We start from the raw sequence: 18,991 nt of genomic DNA, 5'->3' as shown, positions 1-18,991 counted from the left end.
GATGTTGAACTGGGTGGTGAAAGTCGTCCCTCAGGCCCCACTGCCTGCTGGGAAACTGGGAAGGGACGAGCCAGCCGATGGGACTTCACGACTCCCAGTGAGACCAAACACTCCCTTCACCGAAGTGTGTCTGTGTGCGAGTGTGCGAGCGTGCGTGCACATGTGTGATTACTGGCTGTTGTCTGAAACAAGGAAAGACGATTGTGTTAGCAATGTTATAAAATGATATTGAATATTACCGTGTCACTTTGATTTTACAATGGTTGTTTAAGTTAAGTGCACTGGTACAGGATCAGTCACAAAGCAGAATACAGCCTATAAATTCTCTACTCTGGAAGTCATCCATGCTCCAGGGGTACCTGGATAGTAATAATTGGTGATCCTATTTACTGATTTTCTGGAACAAAAGATACAAATCTAGCATTACATGGACATTACATTCTAACACCCTCTCACAGCTCAAAGTGAAACCAGACTACAAACTCTTAACAGTAAGATGCATTCTAGTCTATGTTTAGCGATACAGAATTTGTAGGGTGTAAACCAGAGTAACCTTTCCTGCCTGCTACCTGTGATATGAAATGCTACATTCATAACTACATTATGAAGAACAGGTTTATGTTTATTTTGACCCCCCCCCCCCCCCCCCCCAAAAAAAAAAATGACTCATGAAAATGATTCTTCGTTCCCAACAGGAAAATGAAGCTAAGGATGGTGAGTGCTTATATGTAGACACCCACCCCAATACTGGGCTCATTGCATTAGCTTGTAGCATTAGCATGTAGCATTAGCTTGCAGCTTCATCACAGTCCATCTCACTGCTATGCGGCACTATAGCGTACTCATTACGTCCAAAGATAGAATCAGCATGCAAACTAGATTAATCCCTCATCTGCATGCATCAGGAGTCCATTACCACCAGGATTTAAACAAGGTCCATTAGGTTCATATAAGCATGGCTCTCAAGTCTCCCACATTGGCCGTGAGACACAAGCATTTCAACCAGTTCACACGCTCAGACGCCGCACCTCACATGGAGAAGTAAGGGAGAACGCCCACCAAGGTGTCCCATGATACAGAATGAATGGACTCCACAAGTCAAACAAGTAATTATAGTTCTGATTGATTACATGGAGCAGCGTTCCACCTAGGAGGCAGGACTACGAGGTTTGCCCCACAAGGACTCCAGCACAGACTGTTAACTGAAAACTGATCTTTGTGCCCTGTTCTGACAGCCCCTGGTGCCAAGCCAAAGGAGGAGGAGATCTCAGAAAGTAGGTGAGAGTCTTCTGAGATGCCTGTATACGTGAGAAAGCAAAAGTCTTGCATTGGCAGAGTAGGGTGGACCCCCCCCCCCGCGGAAAGGGGAACTGCATTCAGAGCCTGTAATCTTGTCTAACTCAATATCCAGCCATCCGTTTCCATTCCTCATCTCCATTACCTGTTTACTCTCTTTTCCTACTTCATCTATCTCTTCTTCTCTCTTCCTCCCTCCCTGCTTTCAGTGTGCAGAGGGGGATGCTGACCTGGATCTCGCACAGCCTGGCCAGCACTCTGCCTCAGTCCACAGGAAGCCCCCATCTCAGCAGGGAATCATCCGGTGACAAGGTTGGCTTCCCAGGGACTTTGTAATGCTGTAGCGCCTCGCTACTAAATAGCACAAAAGTTTTCTTTAAATACTTTAATAATGGCTATTGTCGGCCACAGACACGCCTTGCAAACTTGTACGCTGTTAACTCAAACCGAACACCCCACCAGACACCCCCTGAAAATAGCCTCCCTCAGAGACACCAGCACCCAGGTACCTCCCAGTTATCATTAACCTATCAATCATTCTGCCCCCTATAGAGACCCCTAAGAACAGCAGCATAATAAGAAATTATTTTCAATTGAACTACACCCCTTCCCAAGACTGGGATACTACGATTAATTACGTTTTTAATGTTTAAGGTTAATCCAAACCAAATTTATATCTGGTTGCATTTATAGTGTCTGGTATTGACAGGCCAGAGTGGGAGTGAGTTTCAGTTTGGGGGGTACTGGCAGTGGAATATATTTCATTGAGGTGGCGGGGGTTACAATGAGATTTGTTGAGTGCGGGGGATCGATGCGGCCTGAATTAAATTGTATTTCCGGCACCAGGAATCCTCCCGATTCCCCTGATTCACTACTCTGGCATAGCGAGTATATCTTCTAAATTCTGGATTCCCTTCTGTCTCATTCCCACAGCCTTCTGGAGGGGAGGAGGCCACCAGGGACCCCAGGTTTGCCCAACATGATATTATTGAGATGAAGATGAAGTTGGGAGTAAATTGCAGTGGGGGGGGGGGGTATTTGGTCAGGTGAGTATTGTCTGTGTATTAGGACAGATGGAGGCACTGGGTTAGTGGGAGGATTCCCTGCTATGGATGGCTAGCACCCAAACAGCCCCCCCCCCCAATAGCCCTGGGCACTGTCCAGGGGCCCTGGTGGGTGGGGGGCAGGTGGAGGCAAGCCAGTAGGAAACAATGGCAGCCGACAACATGTGCTGTGCTCTCTCTGGCTCTTGTGGACAGCTGCAAGCCTGGAGTAATAGTACAGAGTAAATAGACACGCCAACCTCACCGGCTTCTCCCCTGTCCCACGCTTACCCTATCCAAACCCCTTGGCCTCATAGTTCCTTATGTAAATAGGTGACCTGCCCAGCTTACATACGCTTGATTAAACACTGCCTGTGAAGTCAGTAAGCACCAACAAAGTTAATGCTCCACCAGGCTGGGACGTTTGCCCATACTTCATTGAGAGCGCCTTCTGCTGACAGCAAAAAAAAAAACACGTTACATACCACGCCATACCAAGTCGATTTTGATGCCACCTTTAGCTTGTGTCTCCTGCCATCTAGTGGTCATGGAGTGCTCACACTTTTCTCCCCCCGCCCGCCCGCCCCAGACCTGGGGTCATCGGCTGGATTTCACAAGAACTGAGCGAAGTGGTTCCCCAACCAGAGGGAAAGTACCAGGAGGACCCTGAGCCTGAAGAAATTACAGAAGTAAGTGGAAACCATCTGCATTTATAGCCATTGACCATTAAAAGGTCAATGGCTTCCCACTCATTCTTTTCAACTTCAGTGGTAAAAGGAACTTGACTGTGTGTTACCCTTTTAAGTCCTAAGAGGGGAACTGGTGCTTGGGAATAGCACTATGTATAAATTGCTTCTGGCTATGTATTTTAATGTAATCTTTATTTATCTTTAGGTTTCCAATATAAAGGAACTTGTAGGTGAAATTCCAGGTAAGTCAACTGAATTATCTCTTCACCCCAAGTGAGGTCTGTTATACTTAAGAGTATCTGCATTTGACCCTGATTGCAAGAGGCCCTTTCAGTGCCCGTATTCTGACGTGTTTAGTAATTGTGACTGTTTTGCATCATACAGAAACGGAGCCCCCCCCACACGTATCAGTTGTGGAGTTGCAGTCTGAAGATGAGGCTGCAGAGGCGGACACCAGGAGGCGCTCTTTCCACCCAAGGTGTATATCTGTCACTGTGACCCCTATCTCTCCATACCCCTGATCGGTCAAAGCCCATGTGAACCCTAACCCTAACTTCACAGCAGAGAGTGCCCTCAGAGCCAGGTGTCGATGGTCTCCTTTGATGACAGATGACATCATAACCTCACACTCCTCTCACATCCCCCCGCAGAATGATGAATTGGATATGGCAGAGCTTGGGGAAGGTGGTGCCCCAGCCGGTGGATGGCCAGTACTCCGTCATCATGGAGGAGACCTCGAAGACTGTGGCTTCGACCCCAGCCAAAGGTGCCAAACCCACCAATCACTGCCCATGTGGCCTGGGGTACTGCGCTCAGGGCCATGTTTCTACTGCGAGGGCTGGCCTGCCTCTGGACACTTGCCTCCAGCTGCCTCGACTCGGCTCAAAAGAAACTTTATTGACATTGACGATATTTTCACATTTTAGCCATATACAGCCTTGTATGGGCAGATTAGTTAAACAAACCTGACAAACACTGAAAACGACACCCAAACATTTAACTCATGAATGTAAATATACTTACAGTTTCAGTTACCAGGAAGGACTCTTGATCTGGTACTTAAGCTGAGCTGCTCCAATAAGCTATTCAGCTCTATAAACAGGTCAAATTGTGACTTTCTGCAGATTAAAAAAGTGTCAGTTAAACATAAATGTGATTAGTACTATGCTGCTGCTGCATCCCCCCCCCCCCCCTTATAGCTTATTTTAGTAAATATAAGGTCAAATGAATCCCATTCACTAGTGAATTGTGCCTCACTTCCCTTTTCACAACCATGTGCTTATGCCCCCCCCCCCCCATCCAGAAGCACAGATTGCAGATGAATCTGAACCCCAAAGACCAAAGTAAGTCCTGGCTGGGTGACGGGGAGCCCGAAACCGCAGGTGTGATAGTGGAACAGCATCATGTATGACACAGCGGTTTGTAGCAGAGGTGGAAAGTTCAGGTGGAAAGGTGGAAAGTTCAGGTTCAGACAGTACAAATCTGACCAAGATTTTGTCTCAACCAACCAGTTGAGTATAAACAGTCACTGTCACTGAGTACTCACATGGATGGTTGAAATAAAATCTACTTTGTACTGTCTGAAAATGAACTTTCTATTTCTTCTACTTCTGTTTTGTATTGCACATCAGCCTGTATTACACACCAGTCCATATCACACACCAGTGTACATTACACACCAGTCCATATTACACACCAGTGTACATTACACACCAATCCATATCACACACCAGTGTACATTACACACCAGTCCATATTACACACCAGTGTACATTACACACCAGTCCATATTACACACTAGCCTGTATTACACACCAGTCCATATTACACACCAGCCTGTATTACACACTAGTGTATATCACACACTAGCCTGTATTACACCCCGGCCTGTGTTACACATCAGGCAGTCTTGGTCATCTCCCTGCCTCTCTCTGGTCCTTCTGCAGCATGGTGGGATGGATCTTTCAGGGACTTGGCCGCATGCTGCCGCAGCCAGTCCTGAGGCCCAGATCAGAGTCGCTGGTCAGGACACCTTCTGGAAATTTCTTAGTGCAAAGCAATTACATCAAATATATAAATAATTTAATTCAGATACTGTAGATTACCATCAGTATAACTGATTTCTTACTGTTTTGGTAACAAAGTCATCATGAAATGAAATGCATTTTTGTAATAATGATGTATGTGGTTTTGATCTACAGGAAGGCAATGATGGGCAGACTTGTAAGTCATTTATTAAGTTGTATGATATTTTACATCTATATGTATTTTGTATTTTTAACATTAACAAAATTGATTAAACACACACAACCGAAAAACATATCTGTTACTATGAAGAGATCGTGTTCAGCCCATGCAGTGTAAACAGCAACACGCATAAATCACTGATTTGCAGTACACTATTTCACCTGGTGGTGGCACTGTTGGACTACATTTTATTTTTAATTTTTTTAATTGCGCCCTAACCAACCACTACAAGGGAGTTAAATGGATTACAGTGGGTCATACGTCTTAAATTCTAATAACAGTTAATGAATATTATTCATCCACTGGACAGGACCAGTGACATAGGATGGGGTTTCCATGAAGTTGGACCATAAGAAGAACCACATGACTGCATGAGCTGCATGACTCCAGCTGTTTACCATAGTCACAGAATCACGGTGTTCTTTTCTAGTGTTGGTTCCCAAGGTCTGAGCTCTGGCACTGACCCTGACTGAACCACTTCCCCTCAGCCTGTGTGCATCCAGACCCTGCACAGATGGTTCTGGAGGATGCAGACTCACACATGGAGACGGGGAAAGAGAAACAGGAAGAGGAAACTTCCATGACCTCTCTGGAGGAAAGGTAAAGAAAGAATACTGCTTAGCTTGCTTCTGTAAAACATCTATCTTTTGAATTTTTCTTCTTTATTTATCTGTTCTGTCTGTTTCTCTTTGTTTCAATCTTATATGCCGACTTTATTTTCTGTAATTCTCTCCTTCCATCGTATTATTAGTATTTTTTTTTAAATAAGGTGTGTGCCTTTTATGCATAGCCTCCCTTAGGGGGCGCTCTGGGTTCACTGGGCTGTCTCTTTCCTGTCCCATGTCACCCTTTAAGGCTGGAGGAGCGTCTGGCGGAAGCCCGAGCAGCGGAAGAAATGGCCATGCAGGCAGCCAATCATGCGGCCAGGCGCCTGGAGGAGGCCCAGTCTGCAGAGTATGGCACCCCTATGGCCCACAGATCCGTGTAGTAGGAGGCCCAGTCTGCAGAGTATGGCACCCCTATGGCCCACAGATCAGTGTAGTAGGAGGCCCAGTCTGCAGAGTATGGCACCCCTATGGCCCACAGATCAGTGTAGTAGGAGGCCCAGTCTGCAGAGTATGGCACCCCTATGGCCCACAGATCGGTGTAGTAGGAGGCCCAGTCTGCAGAGTATGGCACCCCTATGGCCCACAGATCGGTGTAGTAGGAGGCCCAGTCTGCAGAGTATGGCACCCCTATGGCCCACAGATCGGTGTAGTAGGAGGCCCAGTCTGCAGAGTATGGCACCCCTATGGCCCACAGATCGGTGTAGTAGGAGGCCCAGTCTGCAGAGTATGGCACCCCTATGGCCCACAGATCGGTGTAGTAGGAGGCCCAGTCTGCAGAGTATGGCACCCCTATGGCCCACAGATCGGTGTAGTAGGAGGCCCAGTCTGCAGAGTATGGCACCCCTATGGCCCACAGATCGGTGTAGTAGGAGGCCCAGTCTGCAGAGTATGGCACCCCTATGGCCCACAGATCGGTGTAGTAGGAGGCCCAGTCTGCAGAGTATGGCACCCCTATGGCCCACAGATCGGTGTAGTAGGAGGCCCAGTCTGCAGAGTATGGCACCCCTATGGCCCACAGATCGGTGTAGTAGGAGGCCCAGTCTGCAGAGTATGGCACCCCTATGGCCCACAGATCGGTGTAGTAGGAGGCCCAGTCTGCAGAGTATGGCACCCCTATGGCCCACAGATCAGTGTAGTAGGAGGCCCAGTCTGCAGAGTATGGCACCCCTATGGCCCACAGATCGGTGTAGTAGGAGGCCCAGTCTGCAGAGTATGGCACCCCTATGGCCCAAAGATCGGTGTAGTCCCCGTTTACACCAGTCTACCACACAGTGTGTCCTTTTCATCCTGCCTTTTGACATAGCCCGTCTGCTTGGCTAAGACCCCTGATTTTGCCTTACATATTTACTGTTATACATAATTAATTACATATGGCACACTTCCCTATAAAATAATCCCAAAGTGCTTTAAAAGATTTTATAAGTCACACTATGCCATTGGTTCATTGGTGACAAATTTTAGGTTTGATACATTTGAATATTTTAATACTGTTGTAACACTTGCATTTTCCTGTTATAAAACAAGACTATTGATGTTCAGCCACACTTTAAGTGATTTAAAGTTTCTGTTCTTTATCTTTTTGTGGGCTATTCAGGTTACAGACAATCCAAGAAGAGAATGAGGATGAGATCAGTAGGATTTCAGAGTAAGTCTGAAATCTGCCATTTGTCTGAAGCTACATTTCCATATAAACCATGACATGGTCATACATGCTGTTTTTTGTGATATAAATGATAGAATGTCTATTTTAATTAGGAATCAACTGAGGTCTTGATTTAAATTTATGGTCGAAATTATGCTCACAGCAAACTACCTCACTAGACATGGCCTCCACCACAGCTGTGACATCATGGGATTACATCCCCGTGATCTCATCTGACATGGTATGACAAACAGAACTATTGTTCAGTACAGTCCATAGTAAGTTGCAGTCCAAGAGCCCTTTAAAACATGCTTTTACTGATCAGAAGACTAGTAACATATTCTTGCCTCAAATTCAGTGAAATATGTTGGAGAATACCCTCAGTTACTAATGAAGCTTAAACTACTTGGGGTATTTTTGACCCTGGTATATGAGCTCTTGGGTTGCTTTGGGGCTCTGAGCCCTTTTTGAACAGAGAATACCATCCATTGGAGTGGTCCTCTCGCACCCCAACCCCCCCCCCCCCCCCCGCCTCAGTGGGGGCTGCCGACAAATACAGCAAATGGTTCATGAAGCTTCATTTGGCCATCACTACGCTCAGGTATCAGAAATGCGCCCTATTTGTAATAGTGCCCTCTGATGGACAATTGGCTTTTTAGTGGGTTCGGTTGCTGGCTTCAATAAAAGGCAGACTGGGTTCTGATTTTTGATTGGTGCATGCTACCATATCTAAAGTGAGAATATACGTGTAACAATATCACAGCAGCTCATACTTTTCTGTTGGCCTTATATCACGTTTTTATTTTCTTTGAAGACGTCCCATTAGGAGTGATTTGGCCTACTTGTCAGAATTAAAGTGTCTTTACAGTGTCAGGCTAGCAGGAATCGAGTTAGCAGATGTGCCCTGGTTTTTCTTTAACTCCTCAATGAATGAACATTGTTCGGGTCGTTAATTATTCTCTCTCGCCACAGCAGTATGAGGCTGCATGTCTAATACTGGTAATCAGTAACTTCTCTGATAGACTCCTGCATAAATGTGTCCCTTTATTGATCCACCAAGTTGACAGGACATGTTATTTGGGTTTCATAGAAAACCAGTTACTTCAGAAATTATTTCTCTGAAACTATATAAGCTGAACATCAAAACTAGCTAATATATACTATGTACCATAAAGTATAGTTAGGGGATCTGTCATAGAATTGGAGTAATTCATAGTTTAATTAAATGGATCTCTGCATTGATTCATTAATTAATTACTTACATTTGATAAGCTAGTTAGTCAGTGCTATGATTCTAGTATCAGCCTGGAGTTTTTCTGATTAGGGCTGAGAATCTGGCCACCTGTTTAGTGAGTAACAGTTTTCAGTGCTTCAGTGGAATGTCATGCTCAGCTGTCTGTGAATGAGTACAGTCAGCTTTTGGAGATCTGCTGTCATCTGACTGTAATCACAGGGTCAGGTAGGTAGCCCATCTCTGCAGAACACCTGTGTAATCCACCAGGGCTTCTCTCCTGACTTGTCTGGTTATTTTTCATTGTAACTGAAACGTTTCTAAATTGATATTCTAATTTGTTTGGCTTTTAAATATGTTTCAGAAGTTATTTTTGCAACTTAATTTTATTAAGCAAATTCTCCTCCATATACACAGTAAATTTCACTAGAATGTAAATTTGCACTTTTGGTGATTTCATAAGTTTTGTTAGCGATAGCTAAAATTACAATGATTCTACAAATAAGTTACAAATATTTCAACAAGGAATAAGGAATTTAAACATTAAGACTATGATCTGTTGGTAATAATACTGTATGTTTATCCCTTTGTCATGGATGCACCCTCCTGTCCTCGACCTTGACAGATACTTGGTGGATGTATGTCCCTCGGAGCCTGAGCTGGAGCCCAGCCGGACGGCCTCTCCTGCACCCAGCGAGCCGACACCTTCAGGGAGGAGGGACTCGCTGGTCCATTTGTCCACTGACACGAGTACTATCACAGTAACTCAACAACCTGAGTGTGGTGACGAGCACCCTCCATCTCTAGCCGCCACTAAGGTAATGCTGGTCTTAGCAGGGCATCATGGGAAGAGGTGTGGTTAGGCAAATCGTCAGTTTCTTCATTGGCTGTTGTGATCCATCTCTGTAGGAAGATGAGCCAGCTGAGGAAGGGTGTGGAGGTAAGCACGTCTGTGTCGTATGGCTTTGAGTGAACGTCTTTCTCTGTTTGACCATGTGAATGCGTGACAGTAACTGCATGATTGTGACTGTGACCATGTGACTGTAACCATGTGACTGATTGCATGACTATGACTGCATGACTGTAACTGTGTGACTTTGACTATGTGACTGTATCTGCATGATTGTGACCTGACCATGACCATGTTCCTATGACTGTGACTGTCTGACTGTGATGTCATCTGACTATAACGTATCTGTGTGACTGTGACAGTGTAACTGTAACCGTGCAACTGTGACATGTGACCGTGTAACTGTGACTACGCCCCTGTGCCGTGGTCTCTGCCTCCAGTCTCCAGCAGCTGCATCGCAGTAAAAAGCTGCCTCATGCGCTTGCCTCGCATAAACGAGTGCATGGACCAGATCAGCCAGTTGCTTCCGGGGAATTCTGTCACGCCGCTCAAGCTGCCTCTGCAGATGCCTGAACAGTTGCCCCCACAGATATCCAAATTGCCCCAGCTTGCCCAGCAATACTGCCTCAACATCCTTAAACAGATCAACAGCCCCAAGCCCCAACAGAAAGCATAAATAGCAAACCTGCAGCCTGGAACTAGTCCTACTAGTTTACCCAGTACTACCCCTATTGCCCGTCCTCACCCCCCACATCAGAGCTGCCAGCTACCCCCAGCTACCCCGCTTGCCTCATATCGGGCTTCTGAGACACCCGCCAGGCCTCCGCCCTCCCTGCCGCCATGCGGAGGCTTCACCCGCCGCTCCACAGGACCTTCAGGTGAACTGTTTGTACGGGCAGGTTTGCTTGCTGTGTGCTTATTCCTGAACATTCTGTGTTTAGCTGTGCAGATAGTTTCATGCTGTGCTATTCCTGTGCATGCCAAATTTTTATTACATTGAAATGTTTCTACTTTTAGTCTTCTTTAATCCTGCAGTTTTTGTCTTGTATCGGTTCGATTACAGTAAGACATTAAGATTTTCTTGGTGTCCTCATCCAGAGAGGCTCAGTGGAATAACACGGGTTGTTTTCTAGAAGCATCTCTGACAGTTATAAACCACGTGTGTCTGTGGGTTCCTCAGAGGGCCCCAGGCCCCAGTGCCCATCCGGCACCGTCGAGGTCACTGACTCAGATGCAGGCTTAACGGTGCCCAAAACCATCGTCCCACAAATACAAAGCACTTTAGATATACCGACTGTCTCCATGGTAACTCAAAGGTGAGTCAGCCTTTCTTTCCACCATTATCAAAATATTAATTTAATAGCGCAGTCTACAGATTAGAAATCTTATCATTAGGGTGTGTGTGTATACATATATATATATATATATAATTCCGTTATACGCGAGTCCGCTATATCCGATGCTTTTTCTGCGTGTCGTAAAGGCGCACAGCCGGGACTAGCGGACCTCGTCCGTTATAGACAATATTCTGTTATAAGCGAATCCACTATAACAGGATTATACTGTACATATATATGTATGTGTGCGTATATATAAAACTTCTGCCCTTTACACTAAAACTTAGCCCTGCTTCTGACTTTTTAGCCAAATCTGCTGTATCTGTTAGTCATTCGCTTGTCTTGTCAATGTCCCAGGAACATTTTACATTGTACACAAACTTATAAGTCCTTGGCTCTAGGCGCCTGAGCGTCTGCCAGAGAGTCTCCTGATAAACCATCATTTCAGTGGTTCTCCAGCCTTGCTCTGCTCTTTCATTCGCAGCAAAGAGCTGGAGCCCCCTAGTGGACTGGACGGGAATGTGGTGACCACTGTCAAGGCCTCTGGTGATGCAGAGTAAGTATGGCTCTCTGCAGTTCTTTGACCAAAGGGCATATTTTGGGGGGGGGGGCTGTGTGTGGCTCATCGGGTTAGGACACTATGTCTATCATCAGTAGGTTATTAGCTCAAATCTCAGGGTTGACAGATTGATCTTACCGTTGGATGACTACCTTGGAGCTCCGTGAATTCCTTGTGGTCCGTGAGGATTATGTGACGTCTGCAACATTCTCGTTCTCTCGGCCGGCCAGGCAGGTCAGCACCGTGCTTAGTGAGCGGCTGCACGAGCTGCAGAGGCTCTTCAGAGAGAGGACTGAACGCGTCAGGGAAAGGCTGATCGACCCGGATGAATCGGACGAGGAAACCCCCCCTTCCAGTGAGTGCCTGCGGCACGGGCCCAGGTTTCGGACCATCCCTTAGAACAGCACCGGTCCAATGACACCCCTCACCCTCTCGCACACCCCTGTGATATTTCACCCACAGCTCCTACCAAGAAGGCGGCTCAGGCCCCACCCCCACCTCCCCCCCCACCTGCTGGAGAGGTGTCAGCAGCCCCCACTGAGGGGGGGGTGCAAGAGGACCAGTACAACCTGCTGGGGTACCAGCTGGCAATGCCACCATGGGCCAAATCTCTTCTGGAGTTCCGCTTCCCCCAGAGCATCGACCCCTACACCAGTAAGACTCTCTCTCCATATCCGTTGAGTTCACCTTGTGTATTTGTTCCACGTTTAACGGAGCGGTGTTTGACGAACCCCTTTCCAGGCCTGATCTACGTGATATGGCTGTTTTTCGTCACCATGGCCTGGAACTGGAACCTGTGGTTGATCCCGGTACGCTGGGCCTTCCCCTACCAGACAGCCAACAACCTCCACTTGTGGCTGCTGGCAGATTACCTGTGTGACGCCGTCTACATCCTGGACATCCTGGTCTTCCAGCCGCGCCTTCAGTTTGTCCGTGCCGGCGATATCGTGGTGAGAACGGGCACACTTTCATGCACACTGCTTCTACAAGCTTTTGGTGTAGGAGTTAATTAGGTGTTTCATTGCTATTTGCGTAACAGCAATCCAAATTCAAGTTTCAAATTCTATGTGTCGCATACATAATCGTATTCTGTAAAATGCCTTAGTTTAGTTCATTTCTGGAGATTCACTTAAGGCATTATAGATGACTATTGCATATGTAAGACAGATATAAAAAATAATATCTTCTCCTTCTAGACTGACAGAAAAGACATGCGAGAAAACTATTTACAGACGCATCGCTTCAAGGTAACCAAACTTGGCTGTAAGTCAACGATCGCATATGCTCACCACAGTGCTAAGTCTGCTGGCTTTATACACATTTGTAGAATACAGGAATGTTTAATGACAGTTCTACATAAATAAAAATGTAACATTGTTGTCATTTAGATGGATGTGCTGTCCCTCGTTCCACTGGAGGTATTTTACCTGAAAACAGGCGTGAACTCCCTGCTCCGCTTCCCCCGACTGCTCAAGGTGACCATACTCCGTCAGCCTCTCAGTATTATGCTGGATATTCCAAGTTTTACAGCACTCTGTGATTGGTGTAGTAACATATACTAAATAATACTAGCAACAACTTACAGTATAAGACTGTAGTTTTAAAATGCAAAACTTGAAACCATATCTTTAGGATTAAAACCCATAGATATTGTAGCTGCTTTACATCATGCCTGAATGTTGCCGTAAAATCAACTCAGTGCTGTGAAACTTTCATTTCAGCTTTCAACTTTTTACAAGCAAAGTCACAAAATTTAGTGAGGAAATCGTTGTTTGCCAAGCAGCCTAAAAATAGCTGTGTTTTTGCTAACCGTGCTGAATGACTGACTGTGTATCTCCTTGGTGTTCAGTCTCTTTTATTGCTTTTCTGTAGTATATGGCTTTCTTAGAGTTCAACGATCGCCTGGAAGCTGTCCTCAGTAAAGCTTACATCTACAGGTACATGGTTTTGCACCAATACAAATAAACAGTGTCTAGCTCATTTTATTCTGGGAATGTAAATTGTCCACAATCCTTTCTGGTCTTACTGTACTGGTCAAAAGTTTGAACATGCCAGGCCACCTATAAAGGACAGTGACAGTGTCGAATCACATGACCTGGCCACCAGACCTAAAAACAGTAGAAATGGTTCTGGAGGTGTTTCACCAGATAATGAAGGAAAAGCAGCCAATGAGTGCTCAGCATATGTGGGACCTCCTTCAGGACAGCTGGAAAAGCATCCCAGGAGGCCACCTCAAGGAACTGGCATAGAGGAGACAGTAGGGTCAGCCAGTCCCTGGAGCGATTGGGGTTAAGGGCCTTGCTCAATGGTGGCATCACTCTGCCAACCGCAGGATTCGAACCAGCAACCAGAGTCCCAACCCAAATTGCTGCCCCCCCAACAAATTATTATTATTGTTTTTGGTCAGTACATAATTCCTGCTAAAGAAAGCCTCTGTCATTCCTCCAAAGGCAAGATTCAACCCAGTGTGTCCTTTGGCCCTGATGCATTAGAATGAGCTTGGGGCTCCGAGGAATTATAGCAGTTATAGTTATTTTTCAACATTGACATTGATCCTTAGACCCAACTCTATAGCAGAACCAAGCCGTCGGCTCCCTGCGCCTCAGTGCTCTGCTTCCTCAATCCACCAACCCCCTCTGCAGAAACTTCCTGCAAAAAGTCCAGGTTAAACATTAACATTGAATCTTTTCCCATCCATCTTCTTTCCCACCCCTAATGTCACAGGGTCATCTTGACAACCACCTACCTGCTCTATTCGCTGCACATCAACGCCTGTCTTTTCTATTGGGGCTCTGCTTACGAGGGCCTAGGATCCACTAAATGGGTCTACAATGGCGTGGGTAACAGGTACGCAGACACCCTTAGCCCCGTCGCAGTGATGCTCACTCTGGGCCTCCCTCCCCGCTTCATTCCCCTTTCCAGACTTAGCTCTGGAATGACAGAATTATCTCATCTGCTCACTCTTTCCCAGTTATATCCGCTGCTACTACTTTGCCGTGAAGACCCTGATCACCATCGGGGGCCTGCCAGACCCCACCACCCTATTTGAGATCGTCTTCCAGATGGTGAACTACTTTGTGGGAGTCTTCGCCTTCTCCATCATGATTGGACAGGTTAGCAGGACTGGATGACTAATGGATGAGATCTTATTACTTTGTTATTTCCGTGACAAAAGAGCTTGTGCTTTGTTCATTTGTCCTTCTATCTTCACTCTTATAGATGAGGGATGTTGTGGGTGCAGCCACAGCAGGACAGACCTATTACCGAAACTGCATGGACAACACTATCAAGTACATGTCCTCCTACAACATCCCCCACCAGGTCCAAAACAGGGTCAAGACCTGGTATGACTACACCTGGAAGTCCCAAGGCATGCTGGGTAAGGGAGACAGTTGCTGAAAGGTGTTTGATTTGTGATGTGGAACCGTAGATACGGATTGACGTGCCTCTGCATGTTAGATGAGCGTGAGTTGTTGGTGCAGCTACCGGTGAAGATGAGGCTGGACATCGCCGTGGATGTGAACTACACCATCGTCAGCAAAGTCGCACTTTTCCAGGTGAGTAAGTTCGGCCAGCGATCTCCATAAGCTGGGGACACACCCCCACTTGTCTGCTGGACAACACAGACTTACCACAAAGCCTTCCATGAGTCATTCTATGAAAAGATCCCTCTGACTTCCAAACAAACTCTTCTATGTACATGTTGCATGGCTGAAATTCAAACGTGAATCTTTCATTTCAACGCTGCCTCTTCTGCAGCCACTTGTATTCTGGACATTCACTGTAAGAACATGCTGCAGAACTTTCATTTGTGCACCAGACATTTTATACCCTAACACTAAATTATTTGCAGTTATTTTCTTTTTTAATTTAGATTTCTTTACATAGTGATCGTAGAGGTGGAAAGTTCAGGTCCAGCGAATACAAATCCAGACCAAGATTTTGTTTCAACCAACCAGTTTAGTGACTGTGACTCCTTATACTAAACTGGTTGGTTGAAACAAAATCTTGGTCTGGATTTGTACTCTCTGGACCTGAAATCTCCACCTCTGGGTAATTGTCCAGCAGCATCTCTGCACTAATGGCTGCTTCCCTCCTCTGTATTCCTTCTCCTTTACTTTTCTGACAGGGTTGTGACCGGCAGATGATCTTTGACATGCTGATGAGGCTTAAGTCTGTGGTCTACCTGCCTGGAGACTTTGTCTGTAAAAAGGTGATGGCGTCCAGCACGGGGAAGCTCGGTTTGTCTGTGTCCTCATTCATGGCTTTCACCTGTCTTCCTGAGCTATTTTCCATGCATAAAATAGGAGTGAACCGTCGACAGATCAATGCATTTTGAAAAACATTTCAGCCAGTTAAAAATGATTGAAGTTGCACAATTAGTATATCATGTGACTGAAACCCCTCCCATGCTGCAGGGGGAGATTGGCCGAGAGATGTACATCATCAAGGACGGGGAGGTACAAGTGGTTGGGGGTCCGGATGGAAAGACCGTGTTTGTGACCCTGAGGGCGGGCTCTGTCTTTGGAGAAATCAGGTGAACGTTCTTCACATATCAGTCATCCAAAGCAATACAATGCTCAGCTCAAATGAGACCCTTTATTCTGCTTTTTTATATCTGAATTTATTTTGAGTTTTATGTCATAAAAACTGGGATCCACTTGGAAGAAGATAACGAAACCACAAAACTAATATTACTATTGTCCACAATTATAATCGGGTAAATCGGACATCAGATGCTGATGTTATCAGATATTTGTTCGACATTTGCATGCATCCCTTAATGTCAGTTTTTAACATCCCTAGCTTGCTGGCAGTGGGTGGAGGAAACCGCAGGACAGCCAATGTCGTTGCCCATGGCTTTGCCAACCTCTTCATCCTGGACAAGAAGGACCTGGCGGAGATCCTGGTGCACTACCCAGAGTCCCAGAAGCTGCTGCGCAAGAAGGCCAAGTGAGACCAGACCCGTCGCCCCGCTTCAGTCACATGATCAAGTCACATGACTGCTTCAGGCCCCAATCTGTTTGGATGGGAAGCTGTGGGTAGGGATGTGAGTGGACCTAGCATTAAATTATATTGGAGTCACTGCCCATCCTAGTACAGAAACCTCAGTGTAGTTTTACTAGTTTGTTATCAGAATCAGGAGTTAAAGTATTTAACTACCATTGCCTGTCTGCCCCATGGTGTGTTACCTATGGTTTGTACTAGCAGGTATACATTTGTACAGTGAGGGAATGTCACCGTGGCTCTTGGAGATGGTGAAACTGCTACCCCTGTGTGGCAGGAAAATGCTGACAAAGGACAAGAAGCCAGATGACAGCGGTGAGGGCAAGGGGGCAACGGAGGTGATTCCCCTGAGGCCGGACACCCCCAAGCTGCTCAGGGCAGCGCTGCAGGTCACCGAGACGTCTGGCATTATGGGAACCTTCGCCCAGCTGAGGAAGAGGAGGCAGACATCCAGTGCTATCGTGGAGGTATGAAGATGGAGTTTCGCACAGCAGGTTCGGTCCCTGTGCCAGTGATCGGAAAGCTGCTGGTTCGAATCCAGTGCTTGGCAGAGTCTCAACATCTACATTGGACCCTTGAGCAAAGCCCTTAACCCAACAATATATATATGTGTGTGTGTGTGTGTGTGTGTGCATGTTTCAAAGGAGAGCATGATGGGATATGCAAAAACGAAAGAATTTCAGATGTACTTGTACAAAAGGCAAGAGAGCTTATGGGGGAACAGATATCACAGTGATTACAGGCAGAGGCTGAGAAGCTTACAGCTGCTTATTTGTTACTCAGGGGTTCCCTCTTCACCTGTATTACTTTAGGGAGTAAATCACTTTGGGAGAGAATTTCAATTTCCTACAGTATGGTATCCATAAGTGCACATATGCAAGCTCCCCTTACCGGCATGGATGATACTCTGTTGATATCTTGCATGGTTCCTTTGTCCCATGTGACCATGCCTGTCCTCAATTCCTCAGCCGAGAAGCTCCCCACATGCACCTGTGTCACCTCCATCGCCCCCAAAACGATGAAGGCAACCTGAAATACTTCTGTAAATTATCCAGCGATTTTAACAGTAAGTTACACAACTCAGACGACATGCACATATTTTTTCCAATATTTTCCTCCATCACTTACACTCAGACATCATGAAACCCAGGTGACCAAAACACTGCTGGTTCCTGATGCTTTGTCTCTGTCCCGTGACCAGGATGTGTCTCTCCGTCCTCAGCTGTCCAGTCCCCCTCACATTCCCAGAAAACCTCTCTCACCTTTCAGCTACGACTCCATGTGTCACCATGACCCAGACTACACCAGGCACCCAGGAGCTCAGGCATCCTCCTGAACCCCTAGGAGACCCTCACTGTGGAATAAGCCAAGGAAGCCCCAGTTGAAGGATATCCCCAAGGACTATAATGAAGACATCCATCCTTGCCTCCTCTGTATCCCAGCAACAGGAAGTGAGGTCACAATGAGCTCGAAGGACACACCCATTTCTTGCATCTCACAAGAAAGAATTTACACGAGGTGGAATAACAGACCTTTACTAATTACAGTCCTGAGCTCTCCTGTGAGTTGCCATCATTTACATGCATACAACATATGTTGGTCTAATCTGGTCCTTCATGTAAGCTTTCTATCTTTCAATGATCTCCAGTTCTTCTGTGTCCTAAAACCATGGGTCCCTCTCTAAGTGTCTGCTAACATGCCCCCCCCCCCCCCCCCCTGCCAGTGTGACTCACCCCCTCTGCTTGACGGGCTGGCTATTCCCTTTGCCAGGAAATTGCTAGTTTGTCCTCGCAGAGTCATGGGCGCGACAAGGCAGACGTGACAGGGTGATCCTCTCTCAGACGGCATTTTAGAGGGCATTATCTGTTGGTCTGAGACAATCCTCTCTGTCTCCTTTCAGTAAACATTAGTTAAGGGCTGCTGTAGACATTGCTGAGTTTTACAGAGGTTGGTGGCCAGACAACGTAAACCAGTAGCTGCCTGATCCTTCAAAGCCCTCAGTCTTAAAACTAGTCTAATGAATTATAAGACATCAGTATTACAGGCAGGGTGTTCAGAGGGGCATGGATACCCTCGTAGATTCAGGGGCGGCAGCACTTAACAGGGGCCCTTGAATGAGTAAAATTATATGTAAAACTGGGTGGATGGTGGGGGTTCTAGGTACACCCCTAATTATAGGTGATGCACATATTGTGTATTCTGCGTACTATGCCCTACTTATTCATTTCAAATATTTAAATTATATTAAGCACTGATTGTTTCAGCTTTGACCCTTAGCCCATCTAGCGCACAGCATTCCAACAATGTTCTAGTAGCATTCGCAGTCTGTCAGAGAAACTTCAATGAGCGTGTTAACTAGGGGAAGCCTGGAGCCTGGCCAGCGCGATAAAACACACCACTGAACAGACATCATTGACTCTGGGAAACAGCGCATGCGCAAAACCGGCTTAAGAGCATCGCATGCAAGCTGATGTGGAAAAAA

General features: G+C 46.3%; 1 protein-coding gene across 1 annotated transcript; it reads left to right on the top strand.

Annotated features, from left to right (window-relative positions):
- The first annotated feature begins 1 nt into the window (after window position 1).
- LOC111847673 (cyclic nucleotide-gated channel beta-1-like) lies at window positions 2-18,118 on the top strand. Its single transcript, XM_072718421.1, has 30 exons — window positions 2-97; window positions 696-714; window positions 1,236-1,278; window positions 1,506-1,608; window positions 2,230-2,264; window positions 2,929-3,028; window positions 3,701-3,831; window positions 4,975-5,050; window positions 5,230-5,251; window positions 5,764-5,875; window positions 6,131-6,229; window positions 9,382-9,574; window positions 9,666-9,696; window positions 10,047-10,182; window positions 11,733-11,857; window positions 11,965-12,156; window positions 12,244-12,452; window positions 12,699-12,749; window positions 12,891-12,977; window positions 13,375-13,439; window positions 14,227-14,349; window positions 14,474-14,615; window positions 14,722-14,881; window positions 14,962-15,059; window positions 15,632-15,715; window positions 15,921-16,039; window positions 16,309-16,455; window positions 16,787-16,976; window positions 17,478-17,575; window positions 17,779-18,118. Exons 1-29 carry the CDS (start codon window positions 2-4, stop codon window positions 17,529-17,531), a joined length of 3,042 nt encoding a protein of 1,013 aa, XP_072574522.1. The 3' UTR covers window positions 17,532-17,575; window positions 17,779-18,118.
- The last annotated feature ends 873 nt before the right edge of the window (window positions 18,119-18,991 follow it).

Source organism: Paramormyrops kingsleyae, chromosome 11 (genome assembly GCF_048594095.1).
Source record: "Paramormyrops kingsleyae isolate MSU_618 chromosome 11, PKINGS_0.4, whole genome shotgun sequence".
NCBI classification, from domain to species: domain Eukaryota; kingdom Metazoa; phylum Chordata; class Actinopteri; order Osteoglossiformes; family Mormyridae; genus Paramormyrops; species Paramormyrops kingsleyae.
This window is presented reverse-complemented; position numbering and strand designations above follow the sequence as displayed.

Coding starts and splice junctions, on each gene's coding strand:
- LOC111847673 (XM_072718421.1), top strand. CDS start 2: ATGTTGAACTGGGTGGTGAAAGTCGTCCCTCAGGCCCCACTGCCTGCT. Junction 2,265..2,928: donor GAGGCCACCAGGGACCCCAG/GTTTGCCCAACA, acceptor CGCCCGCCCCAG/ACCTGGGGTCATCGGCTGGA. Junction 9,697..10,046: donor AGCTGAGGAAGGGTGTGGAG/GTAAGCACGTCT, acceptor CTCTGCCTCCAG/TCTCCAGCAGCTGCATCGCA.